Source organism: Chinchilla lanigera, unplaced genomic scaffold (assembly GCF_000276665.1).
Source record: "Chinchilla lanigera isolate Chin_1 unplaced genomic scaffold, ChiLan1.0 scaffold00023, whole genome shotgun sequence".
Lineage (NCBI taxonomy): Eukaryota > Metazoa > Chordata > Mammalia > Rodentia > Chinchillidae > Chinchilla > Chinchilla lanigera.
Window position 1 is genome coordinate 22,756,215 of NW_004955424.1, and position 19,565 is coordinate 22,775,779.

Sequence of the window (19,565 nt, forward strand, 5' to 3'; positions counted from 1 at the left end):
TGATTCTCCTGCCTCAGCCTCCCGAGGGCTGGGATTACAGGTGTGCGCCACCACGCACAGCTTGGAAATTATTAAGAATACATATCTTTTAAATTTTTTTCTTTCCTGGGGCATTACATCAACCTACAATCTCCCTTCTCCAACTCAGAATGAGCGCCCATAGGTAATTAGTATGGATCTGTGTAACAGGCCATTTGTACCCTGACCATCTTCAGCATCCCTTGATGCCTTCAGTCAGACTTATTAAGTATTTCCCTATAGAGACAGACTTTGGTTTTATTTTAATTAGATTTTTTTTTCTTTTTCTGGTTTTTTGAGACAGGGTTTCACTATGCAGTTCAGGGTGTCCTTAAACTCACTATGTAGCCCAGGTTGACCCTGAACACACACTGATCCTCCTGCCTCAGCCTCCTGAGTGCTAAAATTAAAGACATGTGCCACCACGACCAGCTACAACACTTCTATAGGTAACTAAATCTATTACTGGAAAGAAATCACATTAATGTCACTGGCCAGAATATATTATAATTAAACTACAATAATTTTTGCCATTCTGAAATTTAAAGATGTTATGAAGTATAGCCAGTAAATAAAATGTAGCTTTTATAACAATTTTGTTTTGAGAGCAGTATCTCTCTAAATCAAAGATGTATCACCTGCAGGAATGATGCTATCCTATTCCTTAGAAAAGAAGTTATGCTTTTATAAATACACTAGAAATCCTCACAGAAAAGGTGTACTTTATCTTCAGTATACCTTATATGAATATAGATGATATTTCCGTGTCGATCCACATTGATTTTTCCAGGAATGCAAGCAATCTTTCTTTCTGTTTCTTTTGTTAAAAGTTTCTTACACAAACAGCATCTTTAAGAAAGAGAAGGTACAAAAAACTGAATAAAAATTTAAATGTCATAATTTAAAGAGTATGGCTACATTATATAGCACAGCAAAGAAAAACACCTTACCTATACAGTGTTGCGGCATTACTCCGAGAATCTGGATTCAAGTACTCAGGATCAAACAGCCTCTCAATCTTCTTACAAAAAAGTTTACTATTAACGACAAATGACCAACATATTAATTTCTATATTTACTTTATTAAAGTTACTTTACAGTGATAAAATAACTACTACCTATACATGGGTAAAATAAGATGAATAAATCCTTAAAGAGGCTCTTCGGGGGTTTATAATACATTTTGGTGTACTAAGTGAAAAAAAAAATCTAATAAAAACTGCTTAATAAAGAATCTGTTAAGCCAGGAGTGGAGGCGCATGCCTGCAATCCCAGCACTTGGAAGGATGAGGCAGGAGGATTGTTGTGAGTTTGAGGCCAGCCTGGGCTACAAAGTAAGTTCAAGGCCAGCATGTACTGCATAACAAGACCCTATCTCAAAAAGACAAAAAAAAACAAAAAACAAAAGAGTCTATTTTTACCAAAAAATAAGGCTGATAATTATCTACTTCTGTTACTTAAATATGTATGTATGTATGTATTTACTGTCTTTTAGAGACAGGGTTTTACTATACAGTTTAGGCTCGTCTTGAACTCACTTTGTAGCCCTAGCTGGCCTTGAACTTGTGGTGATCCTCTGGCCTCAGCCTCCCAAGTGCTGGGATTACAGGCATAAACCACCACACCTGGCCATTATTGAAGTATTTAAAATTAAAGATTTTGAGAATTTAGTGATCTAGTTCTACTAATAACGAAGTATATGATTCTTCACAATCTACTCTCTCTGAAACTTTTCTCTAGAAAATGTGTTAATTAATTCCAAACCCAAGGTTTTATGAAAGCTAAACGATACATTTTTAGAGGGCTGGGCATAGTGTTAAATTTAAATGAATGTTAATTACTTTATTATTAAGCATAATAAACTGAACCTGAAGTCCCCTAAATGTGTCATTAACTCTAAATGCATGTCCTGCCTGTCTCCGTCCTGCTTTGTGCAGTGTCTGGTGCTCTGTGCTTTTGTAGATTTTCATTTTTATGAGTATGCACGTTTGCAGTGTTTGATGATTACTTCCATCGTGGGGAGCTAGCTACTGGTGGTACATGTACATAACCACCTTAATCCTTTTCTACCTCATTCCCCTCCTCTCCACCCCCCAACTTCTGTCTGTTGGTTGTAAAGCCCAAATCTGGACTAAGGTTCCATGGCAACATTCAAGAATTTAGCCCTTGGATTATTCCACGGTCTCATTTTCCTTAGTCTAAATTTTTGGATAATCCTCTGTATTATTAATTTCTTCCTCTTTAATCAATCACCATTATTTTAAACATCTGGATATTTAAAAATATCCTTTCTTAAGCCTTTCTTTCCTTAAATAGCTGCTGCTATATTTCTTGGCAACTATTCAAGCAAAGCATCTGGAAAAAAATTTTCTCAATCCAATCAATCCCATTTGTCTTCATTTTACTACACATGAGAGCAGAATTCTACATATTTGGTCACTTAATTGCGCCTTCCTTTCAAAATCTTTTTTCCTTTCGCGTTCCTTTGCTTCCAGGCTCCTCCTTCTCAGGCCTCTCACTCGTGGCTACTTCTCTGTTCAATCTCTACTGGGTGGTCTTTTGTTAACAATTAGAAAGTAAAATAAGAATAGCATTTACAATAGCACTGGAAATTAAATACCCAGGAGTAAATTCAATTTAAAAAGGCGAAATTTCTCTAAGCCCCAAATAAGACATTGATGAAATAATGACTGCCCAAATAAATGGAGGGTTGTATTATATTCATAGACTGAAATATAATCAAGACGTAAAAACTCCCATACTGATCTATAGGTTTTATATTAACCCCAAATTCTGGCAGGTGTGTGAAACAGAAAATAAGCTGATTATAAAATTTATACGTAATGCAAGCATCTTGAAGAAAGGTGGAGGTGAAGAAGAATCTAGAGGCTACCATGATTAAGGCTACATGCTACTAATTCAAGACAGGCAATCAAGAGAACAAGACAGTACTCAGAAACAGAGCTCAGGCACAGTCAGCCGAGTTATGGTGAAAGTGCTGCAAGTCAGTGGGGAAAATCATCTGTTCAATATATGGTGATCTGTCAGCTACGTATCTATTTGGGGAAAAATGAGTTTTGACTCCTACTTCATAACACACACACACACACACACACACACACACACACACACACGTTCAGGATAAATACTAGAAAAAAAAAACCCATAGAATATCTTCACTACCTTCAGGTAGGCAAAGTTTTCTTGAGTAAGACAAAAAATACCATGGTTTTTTGCTAAGAAATTTCAACCAGTTCCACTGTTTCCAACCTCATGTAGTCTCAAGTTTCTATTTTAAGCCCTGACCTTTGACCTAAATCTAAGATTAATGTACCCAATACCTATTGAGTATTTCCTCTGGATGTCCTAGAAGTATATCAACAAGAGCCCAGTCCACCTCTTTATTTGCTTCACTCCACCCCTTCCCCTCCCAATTCTTCCTTTCTCTGTTAGTGGAAGGACTACTGTTTAGTTGCTCAAGCTGAACACCTAGTAATTATCCTGAAATCCTCTTTTCCTACATCATCACATTCACAAACCTGTCAAATCCTTCTCATAGCACATACTGAACACATCTACTTCTTTCCAGCTTACTGCTTCTACCCTCGCCAGACCCTTTCAGTTCTCACCAGTCTGCTGTCCTAACCTAGCAGCTCTTGCTCCTTAGATCCCTGAAGTCTATTTTTCACATAGCATCCAGAATCATCTTTTAAAAAAATGATATAGTGGACCCTGTTTCAAAAAGACCAATAAAAACATGATATAATGTATCACCTCCCCTCTTCATTCACACCTAGAATAAGGTATCTCCTCCTTGCTTTGATCTAAACAGCCTCTAAATGATATAACTACTGCTGATATAATACTCTTGCCCTTTATGCTAAAGCCTGTCTTAAACATTTTTCATGTACTTCACTACCACATATGTTCATATGTTTACTATACAAAATACTAATTTTTATCATGAGCCACCGGCTGTTCACTTAAAATAGAAAAAATGTATTATATATTTATATATATAAAACATATATATATAAACATTTTTTTGAGAGAGAAAGGGTCTCACTATATACCCCAGGCTGGCCTCAAACTCTCAGTGATCCTCTTGCCTCAGCCTCCTAAGTGCTGGGATTTCAAGTGTGCGCCAACTTGCTCAGCTCTAAATATATTCTAAGAAGAGAAATTCACTAAAATTAAACAGAAATATATTTCTTTTAATAGGAAAATTAGGTTTAAAATTAAATTTAAAAATTACCTCCTAAACTTATCCTTTTTGTCTTTTAAATCATCAACTTCATTATGTGTGAAAAGATCAGCTATTCGTGTAAGAAGATTTGCATTAATACAGTTCATGTTGCATGGAGTAGCTACTATGGCATTCATATTTTTGTGGCAGTACTGAATACACTGTTCTACCTAAAAAAAGAACAGAATAGAAATGAATGTTGAAAATAACAGCACAAAGGATAACGTCATAGCAATACCTTTCAAACAGGCTCTGTAGCACAATGGATAGTGCACTGGACTTCTAATACCTTTCAAATATAAAATTCACTAAAAGCCTACTGTATGTATTAGTTTTACCTACTTGGGTTAATGTAACCCATTCCAAAGTGGTTTTGCAGGTCAAATTTATGACTACATATGTGAACCTAGGAAAATTATTTTCTAATCTTTTCTGTTGCAAACAGTAATATATTTTTTATGGTTGGGGCAGGTATTTATCAGTCTGTATACCAGGTAAGCTCCTATAACTGAATTTTTGTTTGTCTGTTTTTTTGAGACAGGGCCTCACTATGTAGTACAAGCAGGTCTTGAACTCACTATGTAGCCTACAATAGCCTCAAACTTTTAGTAATTCTGCCTCAGTCTCCCAAATGCTGGGATTACAAGTGTGCGTCACTATGCTCAGCAAAGTTAAGTTATAATTTGAGCCTCCATCTCTCCTGGTCTCAGAAACAAACTTTTAGTCATTTAAGGACTTTCTCAGTTGTGCTAAGTTTGCTCTCTCATTTTCTTCCCCTCTGTCCAACCTGAGGTATATTTATTTACTTTAAAAGTAAAGAAGGGTTAGTTGCATATTCTCTCAAATATTTTGCTGACAGCGGTAAAATTCTTTAAGGACTCTTTTAGATTCTGCTTTTCTTTTGTTGCCCTTACCTGAAGAAAGTAATAGCAATACCAGCTGACTAAGTGGGAAGGGCAGGGGGATAGAAAGTAACTAGTAAAACTAGCAGAACTCCAAATAATGAAGCAAACAAACTTCTCATCTGCCAACGTAGCAAAGTAGTGTTCTGCCCTGTATAGTTTTATGAGCTAAAAGTAAATATTTCTTTAAATATTAACCAGAAAATATCAACCATGAACATATATAAAAATCATTTGAATGATAAATTTATTAAGTAAAAAAAAGAAAAGCAAACATTTAATGTTAAGAGCTTAACATGCCAATGTACCTATGGATTGTACTTCTATCTTTCATTAGCTGCTCTCAAGCAACACACAGCACCTTCAGTGATGCAAATGTAAGATTACACAGGCTGGCTATCTGTTTTCACTCACTCGACTATAAATGAGAAATACAAGCAAATCGTGAGTAAAGAAATCATTTAAACAGCAAACATATTTCAATTAGTTTTTATTTAATTTGCTGATAAGACAAATCCCATCTGAGGTAAAGTTAATCTTTAATTTCACTTACTAGAAGAGTGAGCTACTCTTTGAAGATTAACTGCTTGCTTTACTGGCATGACATATAAACGATACTGGGTAGTCTTAACCCTTCCCTAACAGAACGAAGTATTTCCAAACATGGGCAATGTATTACAATAAAATCACACTCTTTTTTTTGTTGTTGTTGTTTTTTCTTTTGTTTTTTTTTTTTTTTTTTTTTTTTTTTTTTTGGTTTTTCTCCGGTACCGGGAACCGAACTCACGACCTTGCGCTTGCCAGGCAGGCGCTTTTGCCGCTGAGCTAAATCCCCAGCCCCAAAATCACACTCTTGAATTAACTGTTTTAATAAAACACCTGAAAATTTCCCAGATATTTGAAGAAAAAAAACCTAAGTGAAACAAAAGATTGGATTTTTAAAATTAGTACTTACTAGTGAATCCATTTTCAAAAACTCTGAAGAAATAAGAATTGAAATGACATTTCCAGGTTCTAAATAGAAAGAAAATAAATTAAAATTCCTTTTGATTTTTATCACCATCTCCTCAGAACAGGTTCCTTTCTACCTTCAAAAAAGATGTTACTTTAATAAGAACAATTTAATGTAACCTTACTCATATCATAAACCTTAAATACACAAAAGAAAGAAAATTTAAAGTTAAAACTTAGTATACAGAGAAAAATGCATAGTAAATTTGCCCAGGAGCTAGACTTACAGGCATTATGAACTCCAGCTAAAGATATGAAATATACAACAATCACAGAGAAAAACTTTCAAAAATAACTAAGGAGAGCATTTGCTATTAGTGAAGGTATTTTAAATGGCGTTCAGGGCCAGTGATATACCTCCGTGGCACAGTGCCTGCCTCGCAAACATAGGCCCTGAGTTTGAGTCATGGTACCAATAAAATAAAAATAAAATAAAATAAAATAAAATAAAATAAAATAAAATGGGAGTTCATTTTGGGTAACAAAGGCAAGGAAGGGGGTATCACAATCCCTGACTTGAAATTATAGTAATAAGCTACTGTGATAAAAACAGCATGGAAGGGGACTGGGGATTTAGTTCAGCAGCACAGCGCCAGCCTGGCAAGTGCAAGGTCATGAGTTCAACTCCTGGTACTGGAAAAAAACCAAAAACCAAAAACAAACAAACAAACAAAAAACAGCATGGTACTGGTAAAAATAAGTTCAATGCTTACTATAAACAAATATTCAAAGAAGATTACTAAAGGCAATAAGGAATTTACTATTAGTTGGGTGTGGAAGTGCACACCTCTAAACCCAGTGGATGACAAGTTTGAGCTCAGCATGGGCAAATTAGTAACTTAGGTCTTGTCTCAATATTTTAAAAAATTTTTTTACAGTTCTGGGGATGGTGCTTAGTGTGAAGGACACTCACACTACTACTGCTGCTCCTACTGCTACTACTGCAGAAGTGCAGAAGTTACTTCCTAAGGCACACTGAAAGAATCTTCAGACATAAAGACAGGGAAAGGAGTGCTGCCTGGCACTTTATTTTAGTAAGTCTGTCTTTGCTCATGAAGTATATTTCAGAAGAAAAAACTTGTTTTCATTACTGCAGTACTACAAAGATCATGTACTAGAAATCTTAATAATTAAAACAAGTAATCTCAATCTACCTAAACAACAATTCTAGTTTAAAGAGTCTCAAGTGGAAATTTCAAAGGGTGGAAGAAGCTGGCAAGAAAGCTCATCTGATTAACAATCCAATTAAGAACCAGTGGCTAGTGATGAGGAGGAGGTCAAGGAGAGAAAACAAAGAGACGGAGAAAAAACAGCTGCTTTTGCTGCAGCACTAAGAGAAACAGACCCTAAGTCTGATTCTCGGGGTCCCAAGAAGAACTCGACAACTGCATTCATCTGCTACCACTGTTAAAAGCCAGGCCACCTCAAGAGGGAATGCCCTAAGAAGTCCCCTGGGCCATGCCCTGACTGAAAAGGTGACCTCTAGAGGTCGGACTGCCCTCTGAAGCGGAGGGCTCAGAGCTCAGATCCCTTCTATTAGCTGGTCCAACAGGAATGAAGGGGCCCAGGGGATACTCTGCCTTCTCCCTCTGGCCAGACTGTCATCTCCAAGGAGGAGCTCCGTGTAATCATGACTATAGAGGAAAAAGTAAACAGCTTACTGTTGGATACTGGTGCTAGTCTCTCGGTCTTTCTTTTCAATCCTGGCCTTTCTTCCAGCCGTCACACCTCAGTGAAAGAAATCACTGATGAGGAGGTAATCCGCTATTTTTGACAACCCTTAGGCTGTAACTACTTGTTAGATCTTTCTTGCGTATCTGTTTTCCTAAGAAACCACTTTGAAGATACCAACATGTATTGCAGCAGCTATTGATATCTTTCTACCAATCTGTCCATAACCCTGGAATGTTTGCATTGTTCCTACGCTATTTTGTAAATGGATGTATGTTTATTACTAGGTGTTTCCAACAACAACCATTGAGAATAGTCAATGATTATTTAATTGATCACTCATGTATACCTCTATTTGTTTTCCCTAGAAACCACTTTGAAGAAACCAAAGTACAGTACAACAACCATTGATATTTTCCTACCACTTTTGTCTGTAACTCACTATTATTTGTCTATTTGTTTTCCTGAGAAAATATCTTGAAGATACCAATAGGTAAAATAACATTGATAATTTCCTACCACTTTGTCTGTAATTTGGTAAATCCCCCTATTACTATGTTATCCTTCGTTTACTCTTTAAAAAAATAAAATAAAATAAAATAAAGAACCAGTGGCTAGATTATTAGAGATTTAATTAGGCATGTTACTACTTTTCCTGGTTAGAGTAAAGTATCTATAAAAACTTTGCTTTTATAAAAATGTATATCTGTTATCACTGACTTAAGGTCAAAGAGAATGACTGCTTTTCTCCATCTATTTTACCATTACTACATATATAGATGTGTCAGATCAAATAATATTTTTTCCTTTACATATTTTATGTTCCACATAGGTATCACAGCTGGGTAGTCTGGAATCTCTGAACTCTGGCTGAAAATTTTGAGTTAGCAGTCTTGTAAACAACCTTCCCATTAATTTGGTCACTATAATATAATACAGTATATTCAAAAAACTTTATACTGTCAGTATAATATACTTTAAGAGTTAAAAAATATTTTGAAACTGATGTAAATAGCAATTTTTGTGCACAGAGACTAAAGATTTTATTAAACCACAAATGTGATTCCTAACACAAGTCTATATCTATTGAAAGATTACTTTTAATAATGATTCTTGCTGTCACTTAGAACACTTTTAAGCTTAGGATAATTATTCTTGCTATCATTTAGAACACTTTTAAAGCTTAGGACCCCTCTACAATCTTAAAAACTGAAAATCCTGCAAAGTGTTTTGTTTTTGTGAGTTATGTCTATCAGTAGTCACCATATGAAACTACGTGAACAGAAACTTTAAAAATATTTTAAAATAATAAACATGTCGACATATTTTTGTGAAACTTTATTTTCCAAAATGAAAAAAATTATCATGAGTAGCTCTGTTTGAAATATTTTTGAAAATCCCTTCATACCTGACTTAACAGAAGACAGCTGTATTATCACGTTTGTTTTTGCATTCACATTTGTGAGCAGCCTTCTTCGATATTACACAGAAACTTGACAAATGCTAGTTTCTTAAAGTTTAGTTGCAATGGAATCTGAAACCTTATCAATAAATTTTCTTACTGTTAAATGATTTATCTTATATTTTGCTTAAGATTTTTTTTTTGGTATAGTAATTAAACTCAAGGCCTTGTGCTTGCCAGGCAGGCATTGTGCCAGTGAGCTACATTTGGCCCAATTTTATATTTTGAATGGATCATTAACCCATTTTTAAACATCATTCACTATCATTTAGAAAATAATCAGCTCACTGAGCTATGCAGAGCTTTTCATTGTACAATATATATTTCATTGTACAATATATATTTTTAAAATCACATTTATTGAGCTGAGTGTGGTGCTACATGCCTATAATCCCAGTACATAGGAAGCTGAGGCAGGAAAATTACCATTTTTTTGGTCGGGGTGACAGGGTCTCACTACATAGACTGTCTTTGAGTTCACTAAATAGTCAAAGCTGGTCTCAAACATAGAGCAATCCTCCTGGGATTATAGGCATGCACCGCCATGTCCAGACTGAGGATTGCAAATCTGAATCCCGCCTAGGCAAGTTAATGAGGCCCTATCACAAGACAAAAAACAAAAAGGGTTGGGTGTGAGTTTACTGTTTTCTGTTATGGGTTCTTTTTTTTTTTGTATCAGGAATCAAACTCAGGACCTTGCGCTTGCCAGGCAGGCACTTGTGCCACTGAGCTATATCCCCAGCCCTGTGTTTTCAAACCTTTTGCTTTTAAAAAAAAAGACAAAAAATCAAATCATATTCATTAATATGATCATCAATCAGATCTCACTAGAAAAGTCTCACTACGCAGTCCAGGCTAGTCTTGAACTTACTGTGTAGCCCAGGCTGGCCTTGAACTCACAGCAATCTCCTGCTTCAGCCTCCTGAGTGCTCAGATCACAGGCATCCCAGCCCTAGAAAAGTCTTTTGAGTACTGAGAAGAGTCATGCACACGGAGGCAGGGAAATTTTCCAAAACGCTTTCCCTCCAGGCAATCATCACACGTTGGCAATGCAAAGTTGTGCACCTCCCCCTTTTACCACACAGATCATACTCAAGATTTAAGCTTTAAAAATTAGAAATTAAAAAAAAAAAAAAATTAGAAATTTTTACTACTTCAAGGATATTCTTCTGTGAACTGACATTTTTTCTTTTATTCCTTCCTACCTATGAGTGCATGGTGTTAAATGTAATGCCGACTAGTACAGTTGGTGTCCCCGCCTTGATTTATACTAAGGCCCCAACGGTTTTGCTCATCATTGCCTTTGCATCACTTGAGCAACACAACATGGTGGAAAAGATAAATAACATCCTGATATTATTGTGCAAATTGTTTGCACCTTGTGGTCCCTTTAAAATGGTTTCCAGGACCCAGTGGTCCACATACAATATATTAAGAACTTCTGACCCAGAAACCTGTTTATCTGCCATAAATAGTAAATTTACTAAATTTTATTTAGTAAATAACTAAATTTCTAAAAAAGCATGAGTATCAGTTTCCAAGATATTAATGTTCACATAATTTTCTGTATTTTATTTTTGACCTGGAACAGCTATCAGATGACATGGAAATTTCACTGTAAAATAAAGCAGTAGATTGTTTTTTACCTAAAGTGGGTGTCTCACAATCTTTATTCTCCTTAGTGTTTCTTTTAACATATTTTATCAACCAGTTGAAAATGTGAACGTCACAATGAACTGAAATGTCCACCTCTTCCCAGCGCTGGGCATCCATAGATAAATATTCAGCAAAGTACTTCATTTCTGATATCAAAAGATCTCGTGGGCAAATAAAATCTTCTTTCAAGTTTTTTCCTTCATCACATACATGAATCACCATGTTTGGCCTTCATAAAAAATGTGACACAGAAATGAAATTAGTAGATTTTTAGAACAATACTGACATTTATTGAAAGTAAAAGAACAGGTTTTTAAAAAAGATTTTTGATCACAAATGAGTTTTAAAGGATTTTGACACGCAGACTTTTTTAAGTGTCTTGCTAACCTGAGTGTGTCTAAGGTTATGACTAATTTTAGAAAGTCACTGAAGGACTAACAACTTACAATGCTTAGAAATTATTTTTCAAGTCATATGTTACATATAACCTTTATAAAAAGAATACCAATTCCCAAAGAAAAATTAAGGAACACATTTTAATTTCTGGGATGGATATATGATAGCACTTTATGCAATGGGTGTGGGAAGGAAATAACAATGATTAAATACTAAAATGTTTATCCTTTTGAAAAAGGAAAAACTAAATTATCTATTGAGGAATCAAATTTAAAATTAGCACGGCTTGGGGCAGGGGCTATAGCTCAGTGGCCCAAACGCCTCCCCGGTAAGCTCAAGGTCTTCAGTTTGATTCCTGGTACCAAAAAAATAAATACATACGACGAAATTGTGTCACTGTGAAGCCTGTCCATTACTCTCCAACCCTTTGCCACTCACCTACTCAGAACAGTGGTTTTAAAAATATTAGCATGGCTTACTCACTTTTAGTAACAAGAAAATTTGGTTCTAGACATTCACCAAGTACAAACTAATGTCGTTAAAGGGATCTTTGAGACTAAATGTGTATTTATATGCATTTAAACGTTTTAGTAAGTTTAGATAAGGCATCAAAGTCTACTTCAAAAGTTATATGCTCTGAATTTATTTCAAAACTGTATCACTTCAAAAACAGAGTTTAATCCACTTCTGCCTTGATGTCATTAAAAAAAAGAGAACACAGACAAGTGTACAATATGAATTTATTGTGTTTAACTGAACTTCTCAAATTTTGAATACAAAAGATTACATCTTACATAAAACTGGGCTACCAGAAAAAGGATTATAATCAATGCTCTATCAAAATTAGAAAAATTAAAAAACTTTTGACAAATTGTTCTTCCAAATTTCTTCCAAAAGAAATTGTGGTAAAAATATAAACAGCTAACTGATACAATTAAAAAAAGTTTCTGTAGCTTTCTGGATCACAGTATGAACTATCTGATAATCCCAGAACAGCAACAACAAAAAATCTGGCAAACTTCTGCATCACACAGACAAATTTAACAGTTTAAAAATGAAATCTACATGGGGTAGGTGCAGTCACATATGCCTGTAATACCAGCTATTTGTGTTTTGTTTTGTTTTTTGGCACTGCGCATCCGACTCAGGACCTTGCACTTGCCAGGCAGGTACTGTGCCACTGAGCCATATCCCCGGCCCTGATATCAGCTACTCGGGAGAACGGGGCTACAGCATTGCAAGGCAGAGACAACACAACACAACACTGTCACAGAATTAAAAAAAAAAAAAAAAAAGAAAGAAAGAAAGACAAGACAAGAAAGAAAGCACAAGAATAAAAAGTTAAAAAATATAAAAAAGATTTTGGGTGTAGTTTAGTAGTGGCATGCTTGCCTACTATGTCCAAGACCCTGGGTTTAATCTCCAACCCCACCAAAAAAACCCCTCAAAATCTATGTGAATAAACTAATAATATCTGAACTATACAGACTTTCGAAGTTTACTGTGTTAAAATACACATAAAATTTACCATTTTACCCACTTTTAAGTGTACAGATCAGTGGCATTAAGTAACATTTACATTGCTCTTTGATGATCACCACTACTCATTTCCAGAATGTTTTTTGGTGCAGGGGTGCACACCTGTAATCTCAGCTCTGGGAGTCTGAGCAGGAGGACTGCAAATTTGAGCCCAGCCTTGGCAATTTAGCAATTTAGCAGGTCCCTGCCTCAAAGAAAAAAAAAAAAAAGGAAGTTGGTGGGGGTAGGTTGGGGGGGTGCAGCTCAATTTGAAGGCCCTGGCCTCAATATCCAATACTGCAAACAAAACAAACCACAAAAAAGTGGATTTTATGATATATAAGTGATGTACTAATGAAGCTGTTATTAAAAATTTACCATAACTAAGGTATACGAAAAAATGTTGAGGGATGAAGAAGATGTTCTACACCTTGTTTAGGTGATAGTTTACTTATTTATGAAAGCTCAAAGTGAAACTTATAATGCATGCAGTATGACATCAAATAATATAAAATACCAAAACTGACAACATTAGAAGATATATTCTTTCAATTTCTAACTGATGATTATATTCAAATAGTTCTAAAACATCTAAATTCTTTAATGAAGATGGAAAATGAATGGCACAGAGATTTTTCTTTGGGTATTAAAACTTACTATTCATAGTTTTATATTAATAGATGTTATTTCTAATTTTACAAATATGAAAATGATATTTTACAATGGCAAGCTACCATCTAGATTAAACAGGGCAAGTTGTACGTTTAAGTATTAGGCAACTGCTTATAGTTCAACATATGAGCTGGGTGTGCTGGTGCACACCTGTAATCTCAGCACTGGGAGGCTGAGGCAGGAGGATCGCTGTGAGTTGAGGCCAGCCAGGGCTACGTAGTGAGTTTAAGGGCAGCATGGGTTACATAGTGAGACCCTGTCTCCAAAAAAGAAATGTGAACTAAACTGATTCCAACTGTTTCAACAATTGTATAATATGAAATTCCTAAATTATGGTAACTAATGCATACAAACATGAATATTTTATAATTTAAAGTTGATATTAAATCTTATCTAACAAACAACCAGCCTCCTACCCTTCAGATTCTTCAGTCTTTTCTCCACCATTATGAGTAGTACAATTTTCACTTTCTGAAGAACAATTCCTTGTGGAAGCTATACTATGTCTTCCTTAAATACAGAAACAGACACATACAAAGAAAACAAAAAGGTGGAGGGTTAGCATTTCTTGTTGAGAAGGGGTTCTTACTTATCGAATGTAGTAATGTAAGTGCATGGTTCCCAAGGCTAGCTAAAAGAGGGTATTTAGGTGGCATTTCTCATTTTAATACAAATATTTTTAAAGGCCCATGGAAGAAACTATAAACTACAATTAAAAAAGGAGATCACACACCGCTAATATATTACAATGGACACGCAAAAATTATTGATATTGCATGTAGCAGTAAAAGTTAAGTGTTCAAAACCCAACAGCACAAGCAAAGTTTTATACCAATACTCTGACCACTACTGATGAGATTAAATTAATTCAGTACACTCTAAGGATTTCTAAAACCAGTTATTCCCAACATCACTGCAGAAAACGTTTCTTCTACCTTGCCACTATGTGTTACATGAATCTTGTTAACTGCAGTAAAAAGTAGCTGTAAAAAAGATTACATGAGGGCCAGAGATGTAGCTCAGTGGCACAAGCACCTGCCTGGCAAGCACAAGGTCCTGAGTTCGATTCCCGGTACCAAAAAAAAAAACCAGATTACATGAGAAACAAGAAAGATTTTACAAGTCCACAAAGCAAACAAAAACAAAATCAAAAAGTAAATACAGTTGAGGTCAAATTTCCTTTATAATAAAGTAAATAGATATTTATTTATAATGAATAATAAACAATATATGAAGTAACTAGGCCAATGGACCAGAGTTGAACATTTTGATATAGCTAAGATTTTGTTTTGGAAATAGCGTTTGACCTATAAATTAACATTTAAAAAGGTTTTAAAAAAATAACAAAGATAGCTATAAATTTTTTTTTTTGAGACAGGGTATCGTTATGTAGTTCAGGCTGGCCTTGAACTATGTAGCCCAGGTTGGCCTCGAACTCATGGTGATCCTCCCGCCTCAGCCTCTCGAGTGCTAGGATTACAGGCGTGTGCCACCACACCCAGCAGATGTAATTTTTAAATTTCAGGAAGATGCAAAATAAGAATAGACTTTATATTAATGTTTTTATAAGCCTGTAAACACAAAGAAAAGTTGACTGGAACATATAAAACTATGCAGAATTCTCCTAAGGACACATAGTAAATCTTATTTTAAAATCTTACCTGTTTTGGAAACTGCATCCTGACCAACCGGAGTCCCCTGAAAATCTCCCTGTGTGTCAAGAAGTGAAGATTTGATGTATGTGGCTAAAGTTTCAACCGGACTCTCACCCGCAGCCATTAGGGGATTGTACTGATTGTCCACAGGTGAGCTTCCACTGCTCTTCAGCTCATCAAACCTTTTTGCACACTGTTATGACACAAGACAAAACGATCAGAGATTAAACTAAAAAACCAAGGTATTTTCTTGCCTTCTATTTACTTTTCTATAATCATTTTTTGTAAGTAAATATTAGTATGTTGGTAACATCTACAAAATGTGCACTTATTTCAACACACAAAAGCCTGTGACTTACTTTTTCTCCTTTAAAATTCGTGGTAGAATTCTTTTTTTAATATTCTTTAACGCAAAGGCATAATGTGTTTACGCTCCTGTAGAAAAATGAGGACTGTCTTTATTAAACACATTTCCCTTTGGTATGCATCTATTACCAACTGACAGTATCAGCAATTTAAATATTTGGCTTTTATTTCTATATTAACCAGGTTTTCACAAGGAATAAGACTAAAGTCTACCTTCGATGGACAGGAAATCAGAATATCAGATTGATAACACTAGATTTTTTAAAATTAAGATAGTGAGATAATTCGTTTTTACCGATAGATTCACCTCCCACAAAACATTCTGTAGTGACACTTTATGGCCCTGTATTTGGGCAGACTTTGTTTTAGCAGACTGTTTTACATAACACATTAGTTGTTCATGATCAATTTAGAAGGTCCAGCTTAGCAATTAAGAAAAAAAAAATAGTACAATAGATTAGAATATATCAAGAGTGTACTAAACATAGTAAGGTTAAGTACTCCTTTATGAAAATCTTGTTTCTAGGTCACAATGTAAAATGCCTTCCTTACTGTGGGTCTTCATCAAACACTGCAATAGCATCTACTTTAACATCACCAACATCACTGTGGATGGCAAGTTACATAGCAGATAATCTGCAGGGATGAAAAACAACTATATATATGTGAATAATACACAGTAGCAACCAGGAAAATACAACTCATTCATTTATTTATCAGCTACCTACTAGATATCCAGCGCTCTTTAAATAAAGATTGTTTACATGATTAGGAGATATTAAGAAATGTCTACTTATGGCTTAGTCCTCAGAAAAGTAAAGTAATAGTTTTTAAAAAGGATTTTCATCTAGAATATATAAAAATGTTTACCACTTGACAATAAAAAATATCAAAATGTCCAAAAATTTTAAGTAACTCATCTTTCCTCTATTGTCAAAATATCAAGTCTTTGAGGTAGAAAAAAAAATTGCAGTCCAGGAAATTAAGTAAGAGAACCTTCAAGAAACTTAAAAATAACAGGGTTTTTTGTCTATTAGGTATTAAAACTATGTTGAAAATAATTAAGTCAATGTACAACAGTTAGTGGGGTTATTAGAATAAAGAGATCAATAGATTAGAATACTAAATCCAGAAATAGATATGAAGAATTTCAAACCAGTCATAAAAAATAAAACATTCAATAAGTGTTGGGACAGTTAGTCATTACAAAAAAACCTTAAACTAAACTCCAGATGGGGTCAAGTTTTAAATATCAAAGTCGAGAAATATGAAAAACTAACATGTAATTTGTCCCGCAGCCATTGGTGTCTGGAGTTTCAATCATCAGTGGAAGAATCAGAGAATTCTCACAGTGATTTATTTCTTCTTTGAGTTGGCAAAGGAGCTCTGATCAATTTGGGGAACTACTAGAACTGTGGTTCTAAATCTGTGACAGTGTGACATGTAGATGTATTAGAAATAAGTGAATGACTGACCACTCCTTGAGACTCTATCCTTTGTGACTCTCAGTTTTGGAAGTCTGCCTTTGTAGAAGATTAAAGTAAAATGAAACACACTTAGAATGATATAGTTGGGAGCTGGGCTTAGTGGCGCACGCCTGTAATCCCAGCACTTGGGAGGCGTAAACAGGACGATTGTTGCGAGTTGAAGACCAGCCTGGGCTCCAAAGTAAGCTCAAGGCTGGCCTAAACTGTACAGTGAGACCCTGTCTCAAAAAGATACCCCTCCCCAAAAAAGAATGATATTGTTGGGCTGGGCATGGCAGTGCACACCTGTAGTCCCAGCTATTCAAGAGAATCATGGATCACTTAAGTCCAGCAGTTTGGGCCAGCCTAAGCGTCTTTACCAAAAATAAAAAAAGAGCAGCTGGCTATATGAAAAACCTAAATAAATAAAGGAAAGTGATCAGAAGAATGTAGGCAAATATGTATCATACATAACTTCAAAGTGACAAGAATTTTCACAACATGACAGCAAAGGAAGACAGCGAAGTAAAAGATTAATAAATTTTAACAGTTTTAGACATTTGCATATAAGAAACTATCATCAATAACTTTATAGACTAAAAAGAAACTGAGAAAAGATAGGTCAAGGGTTAATATACATAGTACACAGAAAACTTACTGAACTCCTAACAGAACAAATTCACAAACAGAAAAATAACATGACACAATAAAATACAAAATTTCAAACTCTCCAGGACATAAAGAAAAGTAAAACTATAGTGAGAGCCAGGCATGGTGATAGGCACCTGTAATACCAGCTACCTGTGGGGCTGAGGCAGGAGGACTGCTTGAGCCCAGGAGTTTGAGGCCAGAATGGGCAACATAGCAAGACCCTATCTCAAAACAAAACAAAACAAAACAACCTAAAATAAAGTAACATTTATTAAAATTACACATATGGCTGTGAGAATTTCAAAAACATACAGATGTATAAACAATGCTTGATATGAAAAACGCAAGGACCAGGCCCTCAGCTATGTTAACTAAAGTATGAAAACATGGATGACTTTCTAGTGGGCAATATGACAACATGCAAGAAAAGCCATAAAAATGTATGTGTCAGCCGGGGATATAGCTCAGAGGCACCTGCTTGGCAAGTGAAAGGTCCTGAGTTCAGTTCCTGGTACCAAAAACAAACAAACAAACCAAAAAAATGCATGTGCCCTCTAACCCAGCAATTCTGCTTCTGTGATCATCCCCTAACAAAATGATAATAAGGTATTTGTTACAGCAGTAGTATAGTGACAAAAGTTGGAAAAAATGGCCTAAATATCCAAGAAAAGGGACTGGGTAAATAATTATGTTGTGGTTCAAATAAACTGTCATTAAATGTTGCAGAAGTTTATTGACCGGCTTAAAGATAATCACAATATGCTAAGTGAATAAAACAAGCGGCAAAGCAGTATTTGTTCTATGTTCCCTTTAAGAATTAACACAGAGAACTGGGGATATGGCTCAATAGTACAGCGTGTGCCTCTTGTACACGTGAGGCCCTGAGTTCAATTCCCAGCACTGAAAAAACTCAAGATAGGTACAGAAAAGAATACGAAAGGATACATACAGGTGTCAAGAGCTTGCCTTAGGAAAAGTTGCATTTGTAATTCTGGCTACAATTCTGATTTTTCACGTGCTGTGTATGTATTCATTTTTTTCTTTTTCTTCTTCTTCTTTTTTTTTTTTTTTTAAATCTTTTTGAGACAAGGTCTTGCTATGCAGTTCAGGCCAGCCGTGAGCTCACTTTGTAGCCCAGGCTGGTCTCGAACTCACAATGACCCTCCTGCCTCAGCCTCCCAAGTGCTGGGATTTACAGGCATGCTCCACCATGCCCATTTGTGTATGTATTCTTTAAGGGTATGTTTTGTTTGGAAAATAAGTATTAAATATCATCTAAAAATACTCTCATGTTTAATTGTATTTTAGTCCCAACCTGTATTGGGAACTGAACCAGGGGCCTTTCACCCTGAGCTACATCCCTAGCCCTTTTTCTTTTGAGACAGGGTCTTGCTAAGACACTAAATGGCCCAGGCTAGGCTTGAACTTGCAATCTTCCTGCCTCAGTCTCCTGGAGTGCTGGAGTTACAGGTATGTGCTTGTGCATTATAATGCCTAGCTTATAATTTCATTTTTTAAAAAATTTCTAAATGGGTGATTTTGAAGATACAATGAATACTGTACTAGATGGAATGATGCAGTTACTGTTAATTTTCCTAGGCTTGATAATGGTACTGTAGTTATGCAATAATGTCCTTATTTTAAGGCGATATATTCTGCAGTCTATAGGAATAAACCATCATGATGCCTGAAAGTTACATTTATATGTCAAAGAAATTAATCATATGAAGATACCAAGCAAATAAGAATTGCTGAATCTATGTTATATGGTTGTGCTATTCTTTTAACTTTTCTGTAGATTCGAAAGCATTCATAATGAAAAGTTGGAAAAACAGACGAATTTGCCAGTTTGTCCTGTTCTAAAAAATAAAAAGT

At 35.3% G+C, this 19,565-nt stretch overlaps 1 protein-coding gene across 1 annotated transcript in view; it reads right to left on the bottom strand.

The window, feature by feature from the left end:
- The window catches only part of Kiaa1841 (KIAA1841 ortholog), a gene marked incomplete in the record, with an annotated part of 56,573 nt that overhangs the window by 27,413 nt on the left and 9,595 nt on the right, over positions 1 to 19,565 (bottom strand). Inside the window, 7 exon segments of the mRNA XM_013514723.1 lie at positions 757 to 867; positions 969 to 1,055; positions 4,274 to 4,434; positions 6,122 to 6,180; positions 10,957 to 11,195; positions 13,969 to 14,062; positions 15,214 to 15,400. Of these exon segments, the coding sequence (XP_013370177.1) occupies positions 757 to 867; positions 969 to 1,055; positions 4,274 to 4,434; positions 6,122 to 6,180; positions 10,957 to 11,195; positions 13,969 to 14,062; positions 15,214 to 15,400 (938 nt within the window).